The sequence below is a fragment of the Myxocyprinus asiaticus genome, chromosome 25 (assembly GCF_019703515.2).
Source record: "Myxocyprinus asiaticus isolate MX2 ecotype Aquarium Trade chromosome 25, UBuf_Myxa_2, whole genome shotgun sequence".
NCBI lineage: Eukaryota > Metazoa > Chordata > Actinopteri > Cypriniformes > Catostomidae > Myxocyprinus > Myxocyprinus asiaticus.
The window spans coordinates 15,171,797-15,187,177 of record NC_059368.1 but is presented as its reverse complement, the minus strand read 5'-3'; the positions used below and the strand labels follow the sequence as shown (position 1 = coordinate 15,187,177).

The 15,381-nt window shown below is 42.4% G+C and overlaps 1 protein-coding gene across 3 annotated transcripts in view; it reads right to left on the bottom strand.

The window, feature by feature from the left end:
* The window catches only part of LOC127415903 (NBAS subunit of NRZ tethering complex), a 243,396-nt gene that overhangs the window by 170,059 nt on the left and 57,956 nt on the right, over nucleotides 1–15,381 (bottom strand). For all 3 annotated transcript variants that reach the window (XR_007893017.1, XM_051654908.1, XM_051654909.1), the window contains exons 24-26: nucleotides 10,054–10,239; nucleotides 8,978–9,151; nucleotides 4,097–4,230 (exon numbers count right to left, since the gene is read on the bottom strand). Coding sequence is in view for 2 of the 3 variants with exons in the window: in XM_051654908.1 (XP_051510868.1) it covers nucleotides 4,097–4,230; nucleotides 8,978–9,151; nucleotides 10,054–10,239 (494 nt within the window). In the remaining variant the exon portion in view is untranslated. The remainder of the gene's footprint in view (nucleotides 1–4,096; nucleotides 4,231–8,977; nucleotides 9,152–10,053; nucleotides 10,240–15,381) is intronic.

The window sequence follows — 15,381 nt, the reverse complement described above, 5'->3', positions numbered from 1 at the left end:
GCTTAAATGACTGGCGTCCTGTTGCTCTGACCCCCATCATCAGCAAATGCTTTGAGAGACTAATCAGAGATTACATCTGCTCTGTGCTGCCTCCCTCACTGGACTCACTGCAGTTTGCATACCGCAACAACCACTCCACTGATGATGCCATTGCATCTACACTACACACTGCTCTCTCACACCTGGAGAAAAGGAACACATATGTGAGAATGCTGTTTGTAGACTACAGCTCAGCATTCAACACCATAGTGCCCTCCAAGCTTGATGTGAAACTCCGGGCTCTTGGCTTAAATAGCTCGCTGTGCAGCTGGATCCTGAACTTCCTGTCAAGCAGATGCCAGGTGGTTAGAATGGGCAGCAACATCTCCTCATCACTGACCCTCAACACTGGAGCCCCACAGGGCTGTGTTCTCAGCCCACTCCTATATTCCCTGTACACATGACTTTATGGCAACACACAGCTCCAATTCCATCATTAAGTTTGCTGATGATACGACGGTGGTAGGTCTGATCACTGACAATGATGAAACAGCCTACAGAGAGGTGCAGCACAATCTGACACATGCTGAAGACTTCAGGAGAAAAGACAGAGAACACAGCCCCATCACCATCAATGGAGCGCCGGTGGAGAGAGTCAGCAGCTTCAAGTTCCTCGGTGTCCACATCACAGAGGAACTCACATGGTCCGTCCACACTGAGGCCATTGTGTAGAAGGCTCACCAGCGCCTCTTCTTCCTGAGATGGCTGAGTAAGTTTGGAATGAACCACCACATCCTCACACGGATCTACACCAGCAATGTAGATAGCATCCTGACTGGCTGCATCACTGCCTGGTATGGCAACAGCACCGCCCTCAACTGCAAATCCCTGCAAAGAGTGGTGTGAACTGCCAGACACATCATCGGAGGTGAGCTTCCCTTCCTCCAGGACATATATACTAGGCGGTGTGTGAAAAAAGCTCGGAGGATCATCAGAGATTCCAGCCACCCGAGCCAAGGGCTGCTCACACTGCTACAATCAGGCAGGCAGTTTCGCAGCATCAGGACCCGCACCAGCCGACTCCATGACAGCTTCTTCCCCCAAGCAATCAGACTTTTGAACTCTTGATATCTCACGATCAATATACATCAGCACTGCACTTTATTAATCTTATTATCTCACACTGGACTGTCATAAATTATATTCTCTCTTAACAATACTGGCAACTGACTATCAACCGACAGCCTGAATGTCAGTACAGCACAATACAACATACAGTATATTTTATATATACACTATTTTTATTGTATACTGTGTATTCTATATTGTATTTATGTGTATTCTATATTGTGTGTATTATATACAGTACATTGTATATTATTATTTGTATATTGTGTTGAGTGTAAATATGTGTATATTAGATATGTAAATTGTGTTGTGTAATCTAATGTTATTATAAATTGGTGTATGTCTCATCACTGTCGTGACTGCTATGTTGCTCGGAACTGCACCCAAGACTTTCACCCACTGTTGCACTTGTGTATATGGTTGTGTGACAATAAAGTGATTTTATTTGATTTGATTTGAAGACCTTGTGAAGATTCTGGAGGAAACAGGTAGACAATATCTATATCCAGAGTAAAACGTGTCCTATATTGACATAACTTGAAAGGCTGCTCAGCAAGGAAGACGCCAATGCTCCAAAACCACCATAAAAAATCCAGACTACAGTTTGCAAGTGCACATGGGGACAAAGAAATTTCCTCTGGTCTGATGAAACAAAAATGTTACTTTTTGGCCATAATAACCATCGTTATGATTGGAGGAAAAAGGGTGAGGCTTGCAAGCCGAAGAACACCAGCCCAACTGAGAAGCATGGGGGTGGCAGCATCATGTTGTGGGGGTGCTTTGCTGCAGGAGGGACTGGTGCACTTCACAAAATAGATGGCATCATGAGGAAGGACAATTATGTGGATATATTGAAGCAACATCTCAAGATATCAGCCAGGAAGTTAAAGCTCGGTCGCAAATGGATCTTCCAAATGGACAGTGACCCCAAGCACTGCTCCAAAGTTGTGGCAAAATGGCTTAAGGACAACAAAGTCAAGGTATTGGAGTGGCCATTACAAAGCCCTGACCTCAATCCGAAAATTTGTGGGCAGAACTGAAAAAGCATGTGCGAGCAAGGAGGCCTATAAACCTGACTCAGTTACACCAGTTCTGTCTGGAAGAATGGGCCAAAATTCCAGCAACTTATTGTGAGAAGCTTGTGGAAGGCTACCCAAAATGTTTGACCCAAGTTAAACAATTTAAAGGCAATGCTACCAAATACTTACAAAGTGTATGTAAACTTCTGACCCACTGGGAATGTGATGAAAGAAATAAAAGCTGAAATAAATCATTCTCTCTACTATTATTCTGACATTTCACATTCTTAAAATAAAGTAGTGATCCTAACTGACCTAAGACAGGCAATGTTTTCTATGATAAAATTTCAGAACTTGTGAAAAAACTGATTTTAAATGTATTTGGCTAAGGTGTATGTAAACTTCTGACTTCAACCGTAGTTGCTCAGCTTTGTAAAAACGTGTCTCAAGATCCTTCCATTATTTTTCCATTCAGTTGCGCTGCACCTAGTTGATTCCGAATGCCTTTTTTTTTTTTTTTGGTTTGTGTGTGTGTTTTTTAGCTGTGCCCCTTAGCTGAGCACAGTTGCTATGGAAATTGTCCAAATTTTAATGTGAATTAATGCGAAAATTCTTGCCAAACACTTCTATACGACAAAAATCAGACTTTGTTTGCAACTGTCGAGACTAAAATTTACTTCTTTAGCCCAAGCAAACTTGACATGACTGCATAATTTCCATATTTCCTTAGCCACTAAGGAAATTCACATACTTTCTAAACCTGTAGCAGCAAAACATAATAGGAAAAGCTCTGGAACAGCCCTAAAGCACTGATTCCTGGACAAAAATGGAAGTGTAAAAGCACATCAGGGATTTGCAAAGGTACAGCAAGATTTTCTATAAACAGAGAAGTGAGTAATGATGAGACTGAGAAAAAGACAGATGGCATTTGTAGAATGTATCAATATTGTTCTTAGTATAATAATGCTGAACCCTCAGGATATAGTGACACCAAATTCCCATAGCGCATTATTTTTTGGAGGAAATGTGTTATTTTGTTGCCTCAAGAGAGAACCAAGAGAGAGAAAATCAGCAAACCCATTTCACATACGCTAACACTTTATCTGCATTCCAAAGCCTGCAGAAATATATATTTAATATCGAAATACGTGGTCTGGGAGAACAAGAGATGGTAGGAAAGAGACTGACAAGCCTCTCAGTCTCTTAAAGGACTGAAGACAGCAGGAGTATAATAAGGAACACTCAGAGGTTTTAAGGGTTCACTCTTTGAAGGCAGAGAGACACATGCTGTTCAAGTAATGAGCTAATCATAGGCTTACGGAGAACTGTGCACACATGTGCTAATTGTGCATGCGCTTGAGAGGGTTTGTGTGACAGCAACACAGTACGTTTTGAAGTGGGGGGCTATGATTAGCTGTTTGTGACGCCATGACATGCAGACGTCTTAGCTCATGCTGACGTTGCTAGGTAACCTTATGTCCTAATTAGTATATAATATAACCAAATTAATATGCATGAGCCAAAATGTCACAAAAACATTTTGGCTTTGAAAATTCAGGTCTTTTGCAGATACACTTGAATTGAAAGGTCTTCAGGACAAACCATGACGATTTGATTAAGATTCAGATCAGATCAGCTTTACGTGATACATTTTTTTTACAAAACATTTCAACTGTTATATGCTATACTATAAATATTGTAAACACATATATTCTAAATTTCATCTTCAAGATTTATTGATTTGGACATTGAGTATGTAGTAGAGCATTTGTTCATCTCCGAGACCTTAGAACTGCAGGCTAATGTCAACAATTTAACATTAATATTACGATTAGAAATGTAAATGTTTAAGGAGTATAACAAACACAACCCAATGTTTTGTATAAATAGAAGTTCAATTCCATTCAAAATCAGTTGATGCAGGTTAAAAGAGTGGAGATGACTTGGTCTTTATGACAATGTGTGCTCACCCATATCCTCTCTGTGGCAGACATTCAAGTATATCATAGCAGAGTGCAAGCTGGTCATCTCTTTCACAGCTGTAGACACACTCTAATGCCATGGACATCAGCTGATCAGAGTCTCCTATGATTTTCGGATGACACTGCAGGTACACATCAACAAATACTTTTATAATTGATATGAGAACATGATTAATTGTTATGAAAGATATAAGACCAATGTTAAGAGTACATAATGGCTGTCTCAAAACCTAGTGACCTGCCTACCTAAACAGCATTTTTGGGCATCATAAGCTGGTTCAAATATATAAATGCGCCTATGATGCCAACTAGGGAGCAAATTCACTGTTGCAACAGTCGTGCCATCTGCATCTTATTCACTAAACACTCACATCCCAGTTTAACCAGGCTCTAAATGGCCTGAAATAACGCAGTGTAATAAGTTATTGTCATTCATTTCAGCTCAAATACACCTCATTTCTATGTATATTAGGCTCATTAGATTCCACCTTATTTGCTTGGCGCAAATAACATTGTGCTATTACGCAAGCAGGCAGTAAACAGAATTTTATTTAAAAGAGACTGGGGTAGAGTGAGCAGACATTGTTCCATCACATGATGTTTGCATACATTTTCAGCGATCATGGCAGCAGTAATTCATCAATTGGACAAGAGCCATAAAACCGGGCGTATTCAGGTGTTGGGAACACAATGATGCAGGGATGCTGTACAGTACCAGCAAAACAGATTGTGTTAGTCTGCTGCATCCTCCACAATCCAGTACTCAAAAATGGCTTAGAATGCGCCATGCAAGTTGCGTTCAGTACAGATTTTTTGGGGCATGTTTCCTTAGTTTCCTGATTTATAGTGAATCAGGAGCTAAAGCAATGCAGACAGCATTTGCCAATAAACAATGCTATCAGTGGGTGCAATTCATTTATTGAATTCCTGCAATTGTTTTGAAACAAAATTTTGTAAGGCTATATTATAACTTTGCATAAACCAACTTCATCCCCTCTCTCATTTGAAACAGTTACTCACATGCACAAAAGCACACTAATATCATGTTAGTGTGGATTTGATTTGATATTGTTTCACACAGCATTACGTTGGTTGATTCAAAGACACACACACAAACAGGCATAAACAATCTCATTGACCATCTTTCTCTCCAAACACTTTTCTTAATTTCCTGTGAGGGAAATTAATGCCTTAGACATGCAAGTAGGCCATAAAATTGTATCATGGCAGTGCAAGACAGCGTGTATTATGTGTTTGCGTGTCTGGAGGTCTTTTGTGACTTCAGACTCTGCTGCGTGATTACACACAGAAAGAATTGGAATAGCCATCTCTTACCATTTCACTGCAAATATATGAGTGTATCCATGTGTGTGACATTAAATTACAGTTACATTTTTTTCATTTAGCAGCTACTTTTATCCAAAGTGACTTACAAATGAGGTAAAGAGCAAGCAATTTATCTTAAAGGAGCCAACAATATTAGGAGTGCCGCAATACTTAATTTCAATAGAACACCAGATTAGTAAATAATACAGTGTACTAAATTTGACAAAACTATCCTCTGGGGACATCCAGGCACATAATTCACATATAAAAGATTTAATTGTAGAAAACATTGCCTGTCTTAGGTCAGTTAGGATCACTACTTTATTTTAAGAATGTGAAATGTCAGAATAATAGTAGAGAGAATGATTTATTTCAGCTTTTATTTCTTTCATCACATTCCCAGTGGATAAGAAGTTTACATACACTTTGTTAGTATTTGGTAGCATTGCCTTTAAATTGTTTAACTTGGGTAAAATGTTTTGGGTAGCCTTCCACAAGCTTCTCACAATAAGTTGCTGGAATTTTGACCCATTCCTCCAGACAGAACTGGTGTAACTGTGTCAGGTTTGTAGGCCCCCTTTGCTCGCACATGCTTTTTCAGTTCTGCCCACAAATTTCTATCGGATTGAGGTCAGGGCTTTGTAATGGCCACTCCAATACCTTGACTTTGTTGTCCTTAAGCCATTTTGTCACAACTTTGGAGGTATGCTTGAGGTCATTGTCCATTTGGAAGACCCATTTGCGACCGAGCTTTAACTTCCTGGCTGATGTCTTGAGATGTTGCTTCAATATATACACATAATTTTCCTATATATATATATATATATATATATATATATATATAAAGTACACGAGTTCATCCTGCAGCAAAGCACCCCCACAACATGATGCTGCCACTCCCATGCTTCACGGTTGGGCTGGTGTTCTTTGGCTTGCAAGCCTCACCCTTTTTTCTCCAAACATAATGATGGTTATTATGGCCAAAAAGTTCAATTTTTGTTTCATCAGACCAGAGGACATTTCTCCAAAAAATAAGATCTTTGTCCCCATGTGCACTTGCAAACTGTAGTCTGGCTTTTTTTATGCCAGTTTTAGAGCAGTGGCTTCTTCCTTGCTCAGCAGCCTTTCAAGTTATGTCGATATAGGACTCGTTTTATTGTGGATATAGATACTTGTCTACCTGTTTCCTCCAGCATCTCCACAAGGTCCATTGCTGTTGTTCTGGGATTGATTTGCATTTTTCGCATCAAACTACGTTCATCTCTAGGAGACAGAATGCGTCTCCTTCCTGAGCGGTATGATGGCTGTGTGGTCCCATGGTGTTTATACTTGCGTACTATTGTTTGTACAGATGAACGTGGTACCTTCAGGCGTTTGTAAATTGCTCCCAAGGATGAACCAGACTTGTGGAGGTCCAATTTCTTTTTTTTCTGAGGTCTTCACTGATTTCTTTTGATTTTCCCATGATGTCAAGCAAAGAGGCAATGAGTTTGAAGGTAGGCCTTAAAATACATCCACTAGTACACCTCCATTTCAGTACACCACCAATCATAAGTTAATTGTCTAATTGTCTAAAGGCTTGACATAATTTTCTGGAATTTTCCAAGCTGCTTAAAGGCACAGTTTACTTAATTAAACTAAGCCAAGTAAACTTCTGACCCAGTGGAATTGTGATATAGTCAATTTAAAGAGAAACAATCTGTCTGTAAACAATTGTTGGAAATATTACTCATGTCATACACAAAGTAGATGTCCTAAACGATTTGTCAAAACTATAGTTTGCTAATATTACATTTTTGGAGTGGTTAAAAAAATGAGTTTTAATGACTTCAACCTAAGTGTATGTAAACTTCTGACTTCAACTGTATATATATATATATATATATATATCTTTTATATGTGAATTATGTGCCTGAATGTCCCTAAAGGGCAGTTTTGTCAGATTTATATAAACTCAGCAAAAAAAGAAACATCCATTTTTCAGGACACTGTATTTTAAAGATAATTTTGTAAAAATCCAAATAACTTTACAGATCTTTATTGTAAAGGGTTTAAACAATGTTTTCCATGCTTGTTCAATGAACCATAAACAATTAATGAACATGCACCTGTGGAACAGTCGTTAAGACACTAACAGCTTACAGACGGTAGGCAATTAAGGTCACAGTTATAAAAACTTAGGACACTTAAGAGACCTTTCTACTGACTCTGAAAAACATAGATAGAAAGTTGCCCAGGGTCCCTGCTCATCTGCGTGAACGTGCCTTAGGCATGCTGCATGGAGGCATGAGGACTGCAGATGTGGCCAGGGCAATAAATTGCAATGTCCATAGTGTGAGAAGCCTAAGACAGCGCTACAGGGAGACAGGAAGGACAGCTGATCATCCTCGCAGTGGCAGACCATGTGTAATAACACCTGCACAAGATCGGTACATCCGAATATCACACCTGCGGGACATGTACAGGATAGCAACAACAACTGCCCGAGTTAACCAGGAACGCACAATCCCTCCATCAGTGCTCAGACTGTCCGCAGTAGGCTGAGAGAGGCTGGACTGAGGGCTTGTAGGCCTGTTGTAAGGCAGGTTCTTACCAGACATCACTGGCATCAACGCCTATGGGCACAAACCCACCTTCGCTGGACCAGACAGGACTGGCAAAAAGTGCTCTTCACTGAAGAGTCGCGGTTTTGTCTCACCAGGGGTGAAGGTCGGACTCGCGTTTATCATCGAAGGAAAAAGCGTTGGAGGTGGAGGGTCCTTCATGGTCTGGGGCGGTGTGTCACAGCATCATCGGACTGAACTTGTTGTCATTGCAGGCCATCTCAATGCTGTGCGTTACAGGGAAGACATCCTCCTCCCTCATGTGGTACCCTTCCTGCAGGCTCATCCTGACATGACCCTCCAGCATGACAATGCCACCAGCCATACTGCTCATTCTGTGCATGATTTCCTGCAAGACAGGAATGTCAGTGTTCTGCCATGGCCAGCAAAGAGCCCGGATCTCAATCCCATTTAGCACGTCTGGGACCTGCTGGATCAGAGGGTGAGGGCTAGGGCCATTCCCCCCAGAAATGTCCGGTAACTTGCAAGTGCCTTGGTGGAATAGTGGGGTAACATCTCACAGCAAGAACTGGCAAATCTGGTGCAGTCCATGAGGAGGAGATGCACTGCAGTACTTAATGCAGCTGGTGGCCACACCAGATACTGACTGTTACTTTTGATTTTGACCACCCCTTTGTTAAAGGACACCTTATTCCATTTCTGTTAGTCACATGTCTGTGAAACCTGTTCAGTTTATGTCTTAGTTGTTGAATCTTTTTATGTTCATACAAATATTTACACATGTTAAGTTTGCTGAAAATAAAAGCAGTTGAAAGTGAGAGGATGCTTATTTTTTTGCTGAGTTATATATATATATTCATAATATATTTTAATTCTAATTATACAAAATGTTTTCATTTGGGGGTAGGGCTAGAGTTAGTAGTATATATACATCCTCATTTAGGTCCCCAAGTAAACTTGTTTGTGTGGTTTTACTTACATCTGGCTTGGAGTGCTGGAAGATTTTGAGGGGGAGCATGAGATCCTCTTTGGCGAGGGTGACCAGGTACTCTCGAAGCAGGCTAGAGGCAGAGCCCCCTTGCTGTCTCTCACAGCGGTGCAGAAATGGGAGCATCCACTGGAGTAGATTCCTCACATATCGATTCTCACTAGACTAAAACACAGAGAAATCCATGATGGCTAATAGGGGTGGTAAATGACACTGTGGACAGTTCACCTGAAATATTTTACGTAGAAAAGTGTAATAGCTGTTTTAAATCTTGTTTAAACCTGGTGTAAACATAACACACACTGCTTAATACAGGTGCAAACAGGTTTCAAAACATTTTGAGAGCCAATCACACAAACCCTTTTTGTAGGTAGTCAGAAATACGTGACAATTGCATTTCTAATACGATGTGACCACACAGAAAATATGAAACCGTCTTCATACAATCCAGAACACATTATACTTGCACAAGACTTGCATTTGAAACACATTACTACCAGGTGTAAATGATGATGTGTCTCGCCTGACCACTTGTGATCACCAGAAAGGGATGTTCATACTAGGTGTAAACGGTCTTAAAGTAGTCAAATATTCCCTTGAAAAATATTTGAAGTTTTACTGGTAAACAGATGCTAAGATGGCAATTCACCCACTCACAGTGTTTTCCCTTAAATGAGCAAATGAGTATTAAATAATATTTAATGAAAGCATTCAGTCGGAACACCCTGCTGGATGTGCTCACAGCGGTCTTACTAAGACCACCCTTGTAAACAACAACACACACATTCACAGATCTAACATTTACTGTATACTAGTGCTCTTGCATTTAAAGATCTGACTGAACATACTGTATCTTTGGCTGTTGAGAGCAACAGAGGTAATTAAAAATATATGAGATTTTTACAGTGTGCTAAGTTACACCACAGACAAGAATGAACAAAGCACTGGATAAAACACTGTACTATGTCTGTACTATGTACAGACTGTAGTGATAAATGTGAACATGACAATACAAGGGTTTGAAGGAGACTGCAAACAGTCAAGGAGACAGCAGCCTCAGAACATACATTTTTCATGAGAAGGCGGAGCTTGTCAATGTCCCTGAGCTGCTGCAGATCTTTCAGTGTGAGACTCAGGTCACATGACGTCTCATACACCAGTGTCTCCATGGTAACCAGGTCGTCACACAGCACCTCTAGCCCAGGAATGTTTTGCTCTTTTCCCAGACGTACCAGAGACAGGGAACAATCCACCTGTGGAAAGCAGACAAAGCAAAATACATAAGTAAGCTTTCAGAGGGGCATAAGAAAGGAGCCTCTGAGAAACAGGAAGATGGAAGGCTAGACAAGAAAGCCCTGCTCAAAATACACATTCAATAAGACAACAGTTTTTTTTAAAATAAAATGGTATCAGATTTCCTCCTGGAAATGTACTGTATTCATATTGGTATAAAAATATTTACAAAAAGGCAAGTTTATTGAGTGTTTATATTAGCAATGGTATATGGGAGTCTATGAACATTCACGGTTAACTGTTTCTACTCATTTATGGAGGAAAAAAATGATGTTTATATTCTAGCAATGAGCTGAAATTTTCATGTGGTGTATTTTTTTTTATTTATTTTTTTTAGACTACTATTGCATTATTGGATTAAAAGCCTGAATTTCACATCAATTACCACAAAAACATGGTTAAAATAAAAACTGATGTGCTTTGAATGTTACCAATATGAAAAATGAATTGCTATTAATTGCGATGGATGGATGGATGGAGTTGGGGTTTCAGTCTGATTGGCCTGGTTTTTGTCTTGTCGTGTTTCTGTGAGCTTTGTGTTCCCTGCTGTGTCTGTTTGTTTACAGGTGCCATGTGCTGTCCGTGAACCGGGGTTTCCCCACAGGGGCAATTGTTCACGGCTGCTTCCTTATCAGTGGCAGCTGTTCCTCATCTCCCTTATTACCCCACTCCCTATATAACCTCCTCTTGGCTTCAGTTCTCTGCCAGATTGTCCTGTGTGTGTCGGTCAGAGCCATCTCTCTCTGAAAGTTCTCGTTTATTATTGTTTCTAAGTCAGAGTCTTTCCGGTCCATTTTTCCCCTTTGTTTGTTCTGACTGTTGGACTCTAACCCAGACTCTGCTACTGTTCTGCTCCAGACTCCCTGCCCAGGCTGCCTCAGAGCTCTCCACTGGTGGATCCCTGTCTTTCCACCCCACTGCCTGGTCCTCCCTGGATTCCAGTCTGTTCAGCCCCGGGTAGCATTCCTTACCGCCCTCCACTTGAACGGGTGTAAGCCTTCACTCTCCCAGATCCTCTCGCTCCACACCTCTTCTCTCACCATAGTCCCTGGAGCCCCCTGCTGGTCTGCCGTCGCCATTGCCCTGTCCTGGATTTATTTTCTCCCTCACTGCATTACTCTAGTGTGTTAATAAAGCTTACCTGTGCAACTGATCATCTGCCTATCGGATCTTCTTTCCTACCTGACAGAACAATCTGGCCAAGATGTATCCTGCAGATGATACCGGTATTCTATCAGCCCTCAGTCATGTAAGGAGTCCTTCTTGGTCGACATGCAAATTAGCTCGCTGCTTCCAATCAGGCAATGGAGGCAATGGCGGCGCAGATTTCCGAGATCTCAGCCGAGAATTCCAATGGCTTCAAGTCAGAGTCTGAAACTTCCCTATTGACTGAGGCTCCTCCTGCCCCCCAACCCACTGTGGCACCCACATAGCCCCGGCTGAATCCTCCTGCTTCCTATTCCAGGGATCCCAAGTCATGCCGAGCCTTCCTGTCCCAGTGCTCTCTGGTGTTATCCCTACAGCCATCTGCCTTCCCTACAGAATGTCCCAAGGTTGCATATGGAACTACCTTGCTCACTAGGCCCGAGAGTGGGCGACCGCCGTGTGGGACACCCAACACCTGTGCTATTCTTCGTTCAGTAATTTCTCCTCAGAGTTCAAGAAGGCGTTTGATCGGTCTGTGTCTGGACGGGAGGCAGCGGGGTTTCTCGTGGATTTCTGGCAGGGGGAGCGCTCAGTGTCAGATTATACCATTGAGTTCCGGACTCTTTCTACTTCCTGTGATTGTAACAAGGGAGCACTGTGGGACCAGATCCGCGTGGACTTGCTAACAAGATCAAAGATCAGATCTACACTTTGGATCTTCTGGCAAGAATCAATGACCTCATTGCCTTAGCCATTAGGGTGGACAACCGCTTGCCCTTCGCCAGCACTTCCGCCAGCATTGTCCTCCTAGGGAGGTTTCTCCTGGGCCTGTTTCTCCCTCATCAAGGTATGATTCTCCTGAATCCATGTAGGACAGTGAGCCCATGCAAACAGGCCATGCCCGACTGTCCCAGGCGAAGCGTCAATGACATCTTGTGCAGGGGCTCTGCTTGTACTGTGGAAAACAGGGACATTTCTCTGCATCGTGCCTGGTAAAAACCAATGCTCATCAGTAGAGAGGGGCATACTGGTGAGCGTTACCCCCTTGAAGAATGCCCCTGCACACCGCACTCTCCTCCCGGCTGCCCTGCAGTAGGGTGAAGCAACCCACAGCAACTTTCTAGATCAAGACATGGCTGCCAAGTGGAGCATTCCGGTTCTTCCCTTGGAGCCACCACTATCCTCCAGCGCTCTGAATGAGGCCCCATTGGCCAAGATTTCCCAGATTATGGTTGCAGTGAGTCTCGGAGTGTCAGGCAACCATGTGGAGGAGATTGTGTTTTACCTGCTAAGGCCCCCTTTTGCTCCTGTAGTGTTGGGTCACCCTTGGCTGATAAAACACAATCCACACATTGGCTGGGCGGGCGATACTGTTCTGTCTTGGAGCTCTTTTTGCCATGCACATTGTCTGGGGTTTGCCTTGTCTCCCGCTGTCTCTCCTTCTGTCTTGTAGGCGGAGCCATTCAATCTGTCTGGGGTCCCTTCAGTATACCATGACCCCAGAGTGGTCTTCAGTAGATCCCGGGCTGCATCTCTTCCTCCTCACCGCCCATATGACTGTGCCATCAACCTGCTGCCTGGCATGTCTCCGCCAAGAGGTCGGCTCTACTCCCTGTCTGCTCCTGAACAAGGGAACATGGAGCAGTACATTAGAAAGTCTCTGGCTGCTGGCCTCATCTGCACTTTCTCTTCACCGGCTGGGGTGGGGTTCTTCTTCGTGGAGAAGGACGGGTCGCTGCGTCCCTGCATCGATTATCGGGCTGAATAACATCACTGTAAAGAACAGGTATCCTTTACCTCTGATGTCTACAGCCTTTGAGTTGTTGCAGTGTGTGACCGTCTTTACGAATTTGGACTTCCACAATGCCTACCACTTTGTATTTATCAGGGAGGGGGATGAGTGGAAGATGGTGTTCAACAACCTGACAGGGCATTTTGAGTACTTGGTAATGTCTTTTGGATTGTCCAATGCCCCAGCTGTCTTCCAGGCACTCGTCAATGACGTGCTTTGGGACATGGTCAATTTTTTCGTTTTCGTGTACCTGGATGATATACTGATCTTCTCCAAGTCTCTCCAGGAACACATCCAGCATGTCAGATGAGTGTTGCAGCAGTTGCTGGAGAACCAGCTCTTTGTCAAGATGGAGAAGTGTGCCTTTCATGCCAAGTCATTTCCATTCCTGGGGTTCATCATCTCAGCTGAGGAAGTGCGGGTAGATCCAGCTAAGGTGAGAACCGTCTCCAATTGGCCAATCCCAGATTCTTGCAAGGCTTTGCAGAAGTTTCTGGGGTTTGCCAATTTTTACAGAATATTTATTAAGAATTATAGTTGTCTTGTTGCACCTCTAACTGATCTCACCTCCACCAAATGTGATTTTCTCTGATAGGTCCAGGCTCAGTCTGCATTTGATGCTCTTAAGTGCCATTTCACTACTGCTCCCATTCTTGAGTTCCCGGATCCCATGCGTCAATTCGTGGTGGAGGTGGAAGCATCAGAGGTGGGCATTGAAGTGGTTCTCTCTCAGCACTCCCCCAAGGATGGGAGAATGCACCTCTGTGCTTTTTACTCCCATCGTCTTAGTCCAGCGGAACGGAACTTTGACAAACAGCTGCTGGTGGTAAGGTTAGCCTTGGAGGAGTGGCGCCACTGGTTGGAGGGCTCGGGGGTGCCCTTTGTGGTCTGGACTGATGACAAAAATTTAGAGTATATTCGTTCTGCCAAACGGCTGAATTCCCGGCAAGCCCGGTGGGCCCTCTTCTTTGGGCGGTTTAATTTCACGATCTCCTACCACCCAGGGTCGAAGAACGTCAAGCCTGACGTGCTCTCCCGCCTGTTTGATGGGCCCAGTTGTCCCGACCACCCTGAAAATATTATTCCAACCAGTAAGGTGGTTGTTGCGCTTTCCTGGGAGGTCGAGTCACAGGTTTGGAGGGCTCTCCTTCTGAATCTCTTTGATGTCAGGGGATGTCATGTCAGCCCTGTCCTCTATGTTTCTTTGGCTGTTTTTCTCAACCTTCCAGTACAGAAGTACCTCCGTTTGCCCACAGATTAGCCATTCATCTTCATCAGCACCTTGGTGGCATCTTCAGGGGAGGAGAAGATGACAAATCCCTAATCCTTGCTCTGTCCATTCTTCATCATCACTATTGAGCTAGTGATGGTCCCACATGGAGAGAACAAGGATTGGATGCTGCTCCTAAAAATAATTTCTTAATCTTGGTCTTGTTTTAATGTAAAAATATCTAAACATCCTTTAAACAAAATCAATTTACCTGAGAAACAGAATTTTATTTAAAGACTTGTTTACATAGATTCTACATATAATAAGATATATTCTATTTTATTATCAGCATGTACTATTTAAGTGTTTTATTCTCACACAATTGGGAAATTATTTTTGAGTGTATAAAGCATAAATCTAACCTAATACATGCAATTTTGCTTCAGGTAATTTTTAAAATAATTTTTAGGATGTTTTTTATACAAAAAACAAAGATAGCGATTAAGAAAAATATTGTTGCTGTGTAAAATACTCTGTCATCAGACTTTTTTTTAAATAAAATGTGCAAAGGGTAAGCTTATCTTTTGTTTTGTATGGTATTTTTCATAATGTTTTTCAGTACCACAGGGCAAGGGCAGGCAGCACATTTTATGCCAATGCTGTGCAGTGTTACACCTGTGTGCAGCTGTACAGTGACGTGTTTCTGATAAGAACTATCCAGACAGCTGAACACCAGTCTTTGCAATGGTCCGTTCAACTACTGAAAGTGTAATCTGTTTTACCAGGCCATTCCACGTCAAAGTCAAGTGCGCATCACAGTCATATTTGTTTCCAATGTTGTATTTTACCTCAGAACGTGATTTCTATAATAGAACACAATTCCAAGCAGATGGCTTTTGGGAATTGAAAATATCACAAGCCAAGAAATCCTTGCTGTCAGTTTCCTCTGTACGC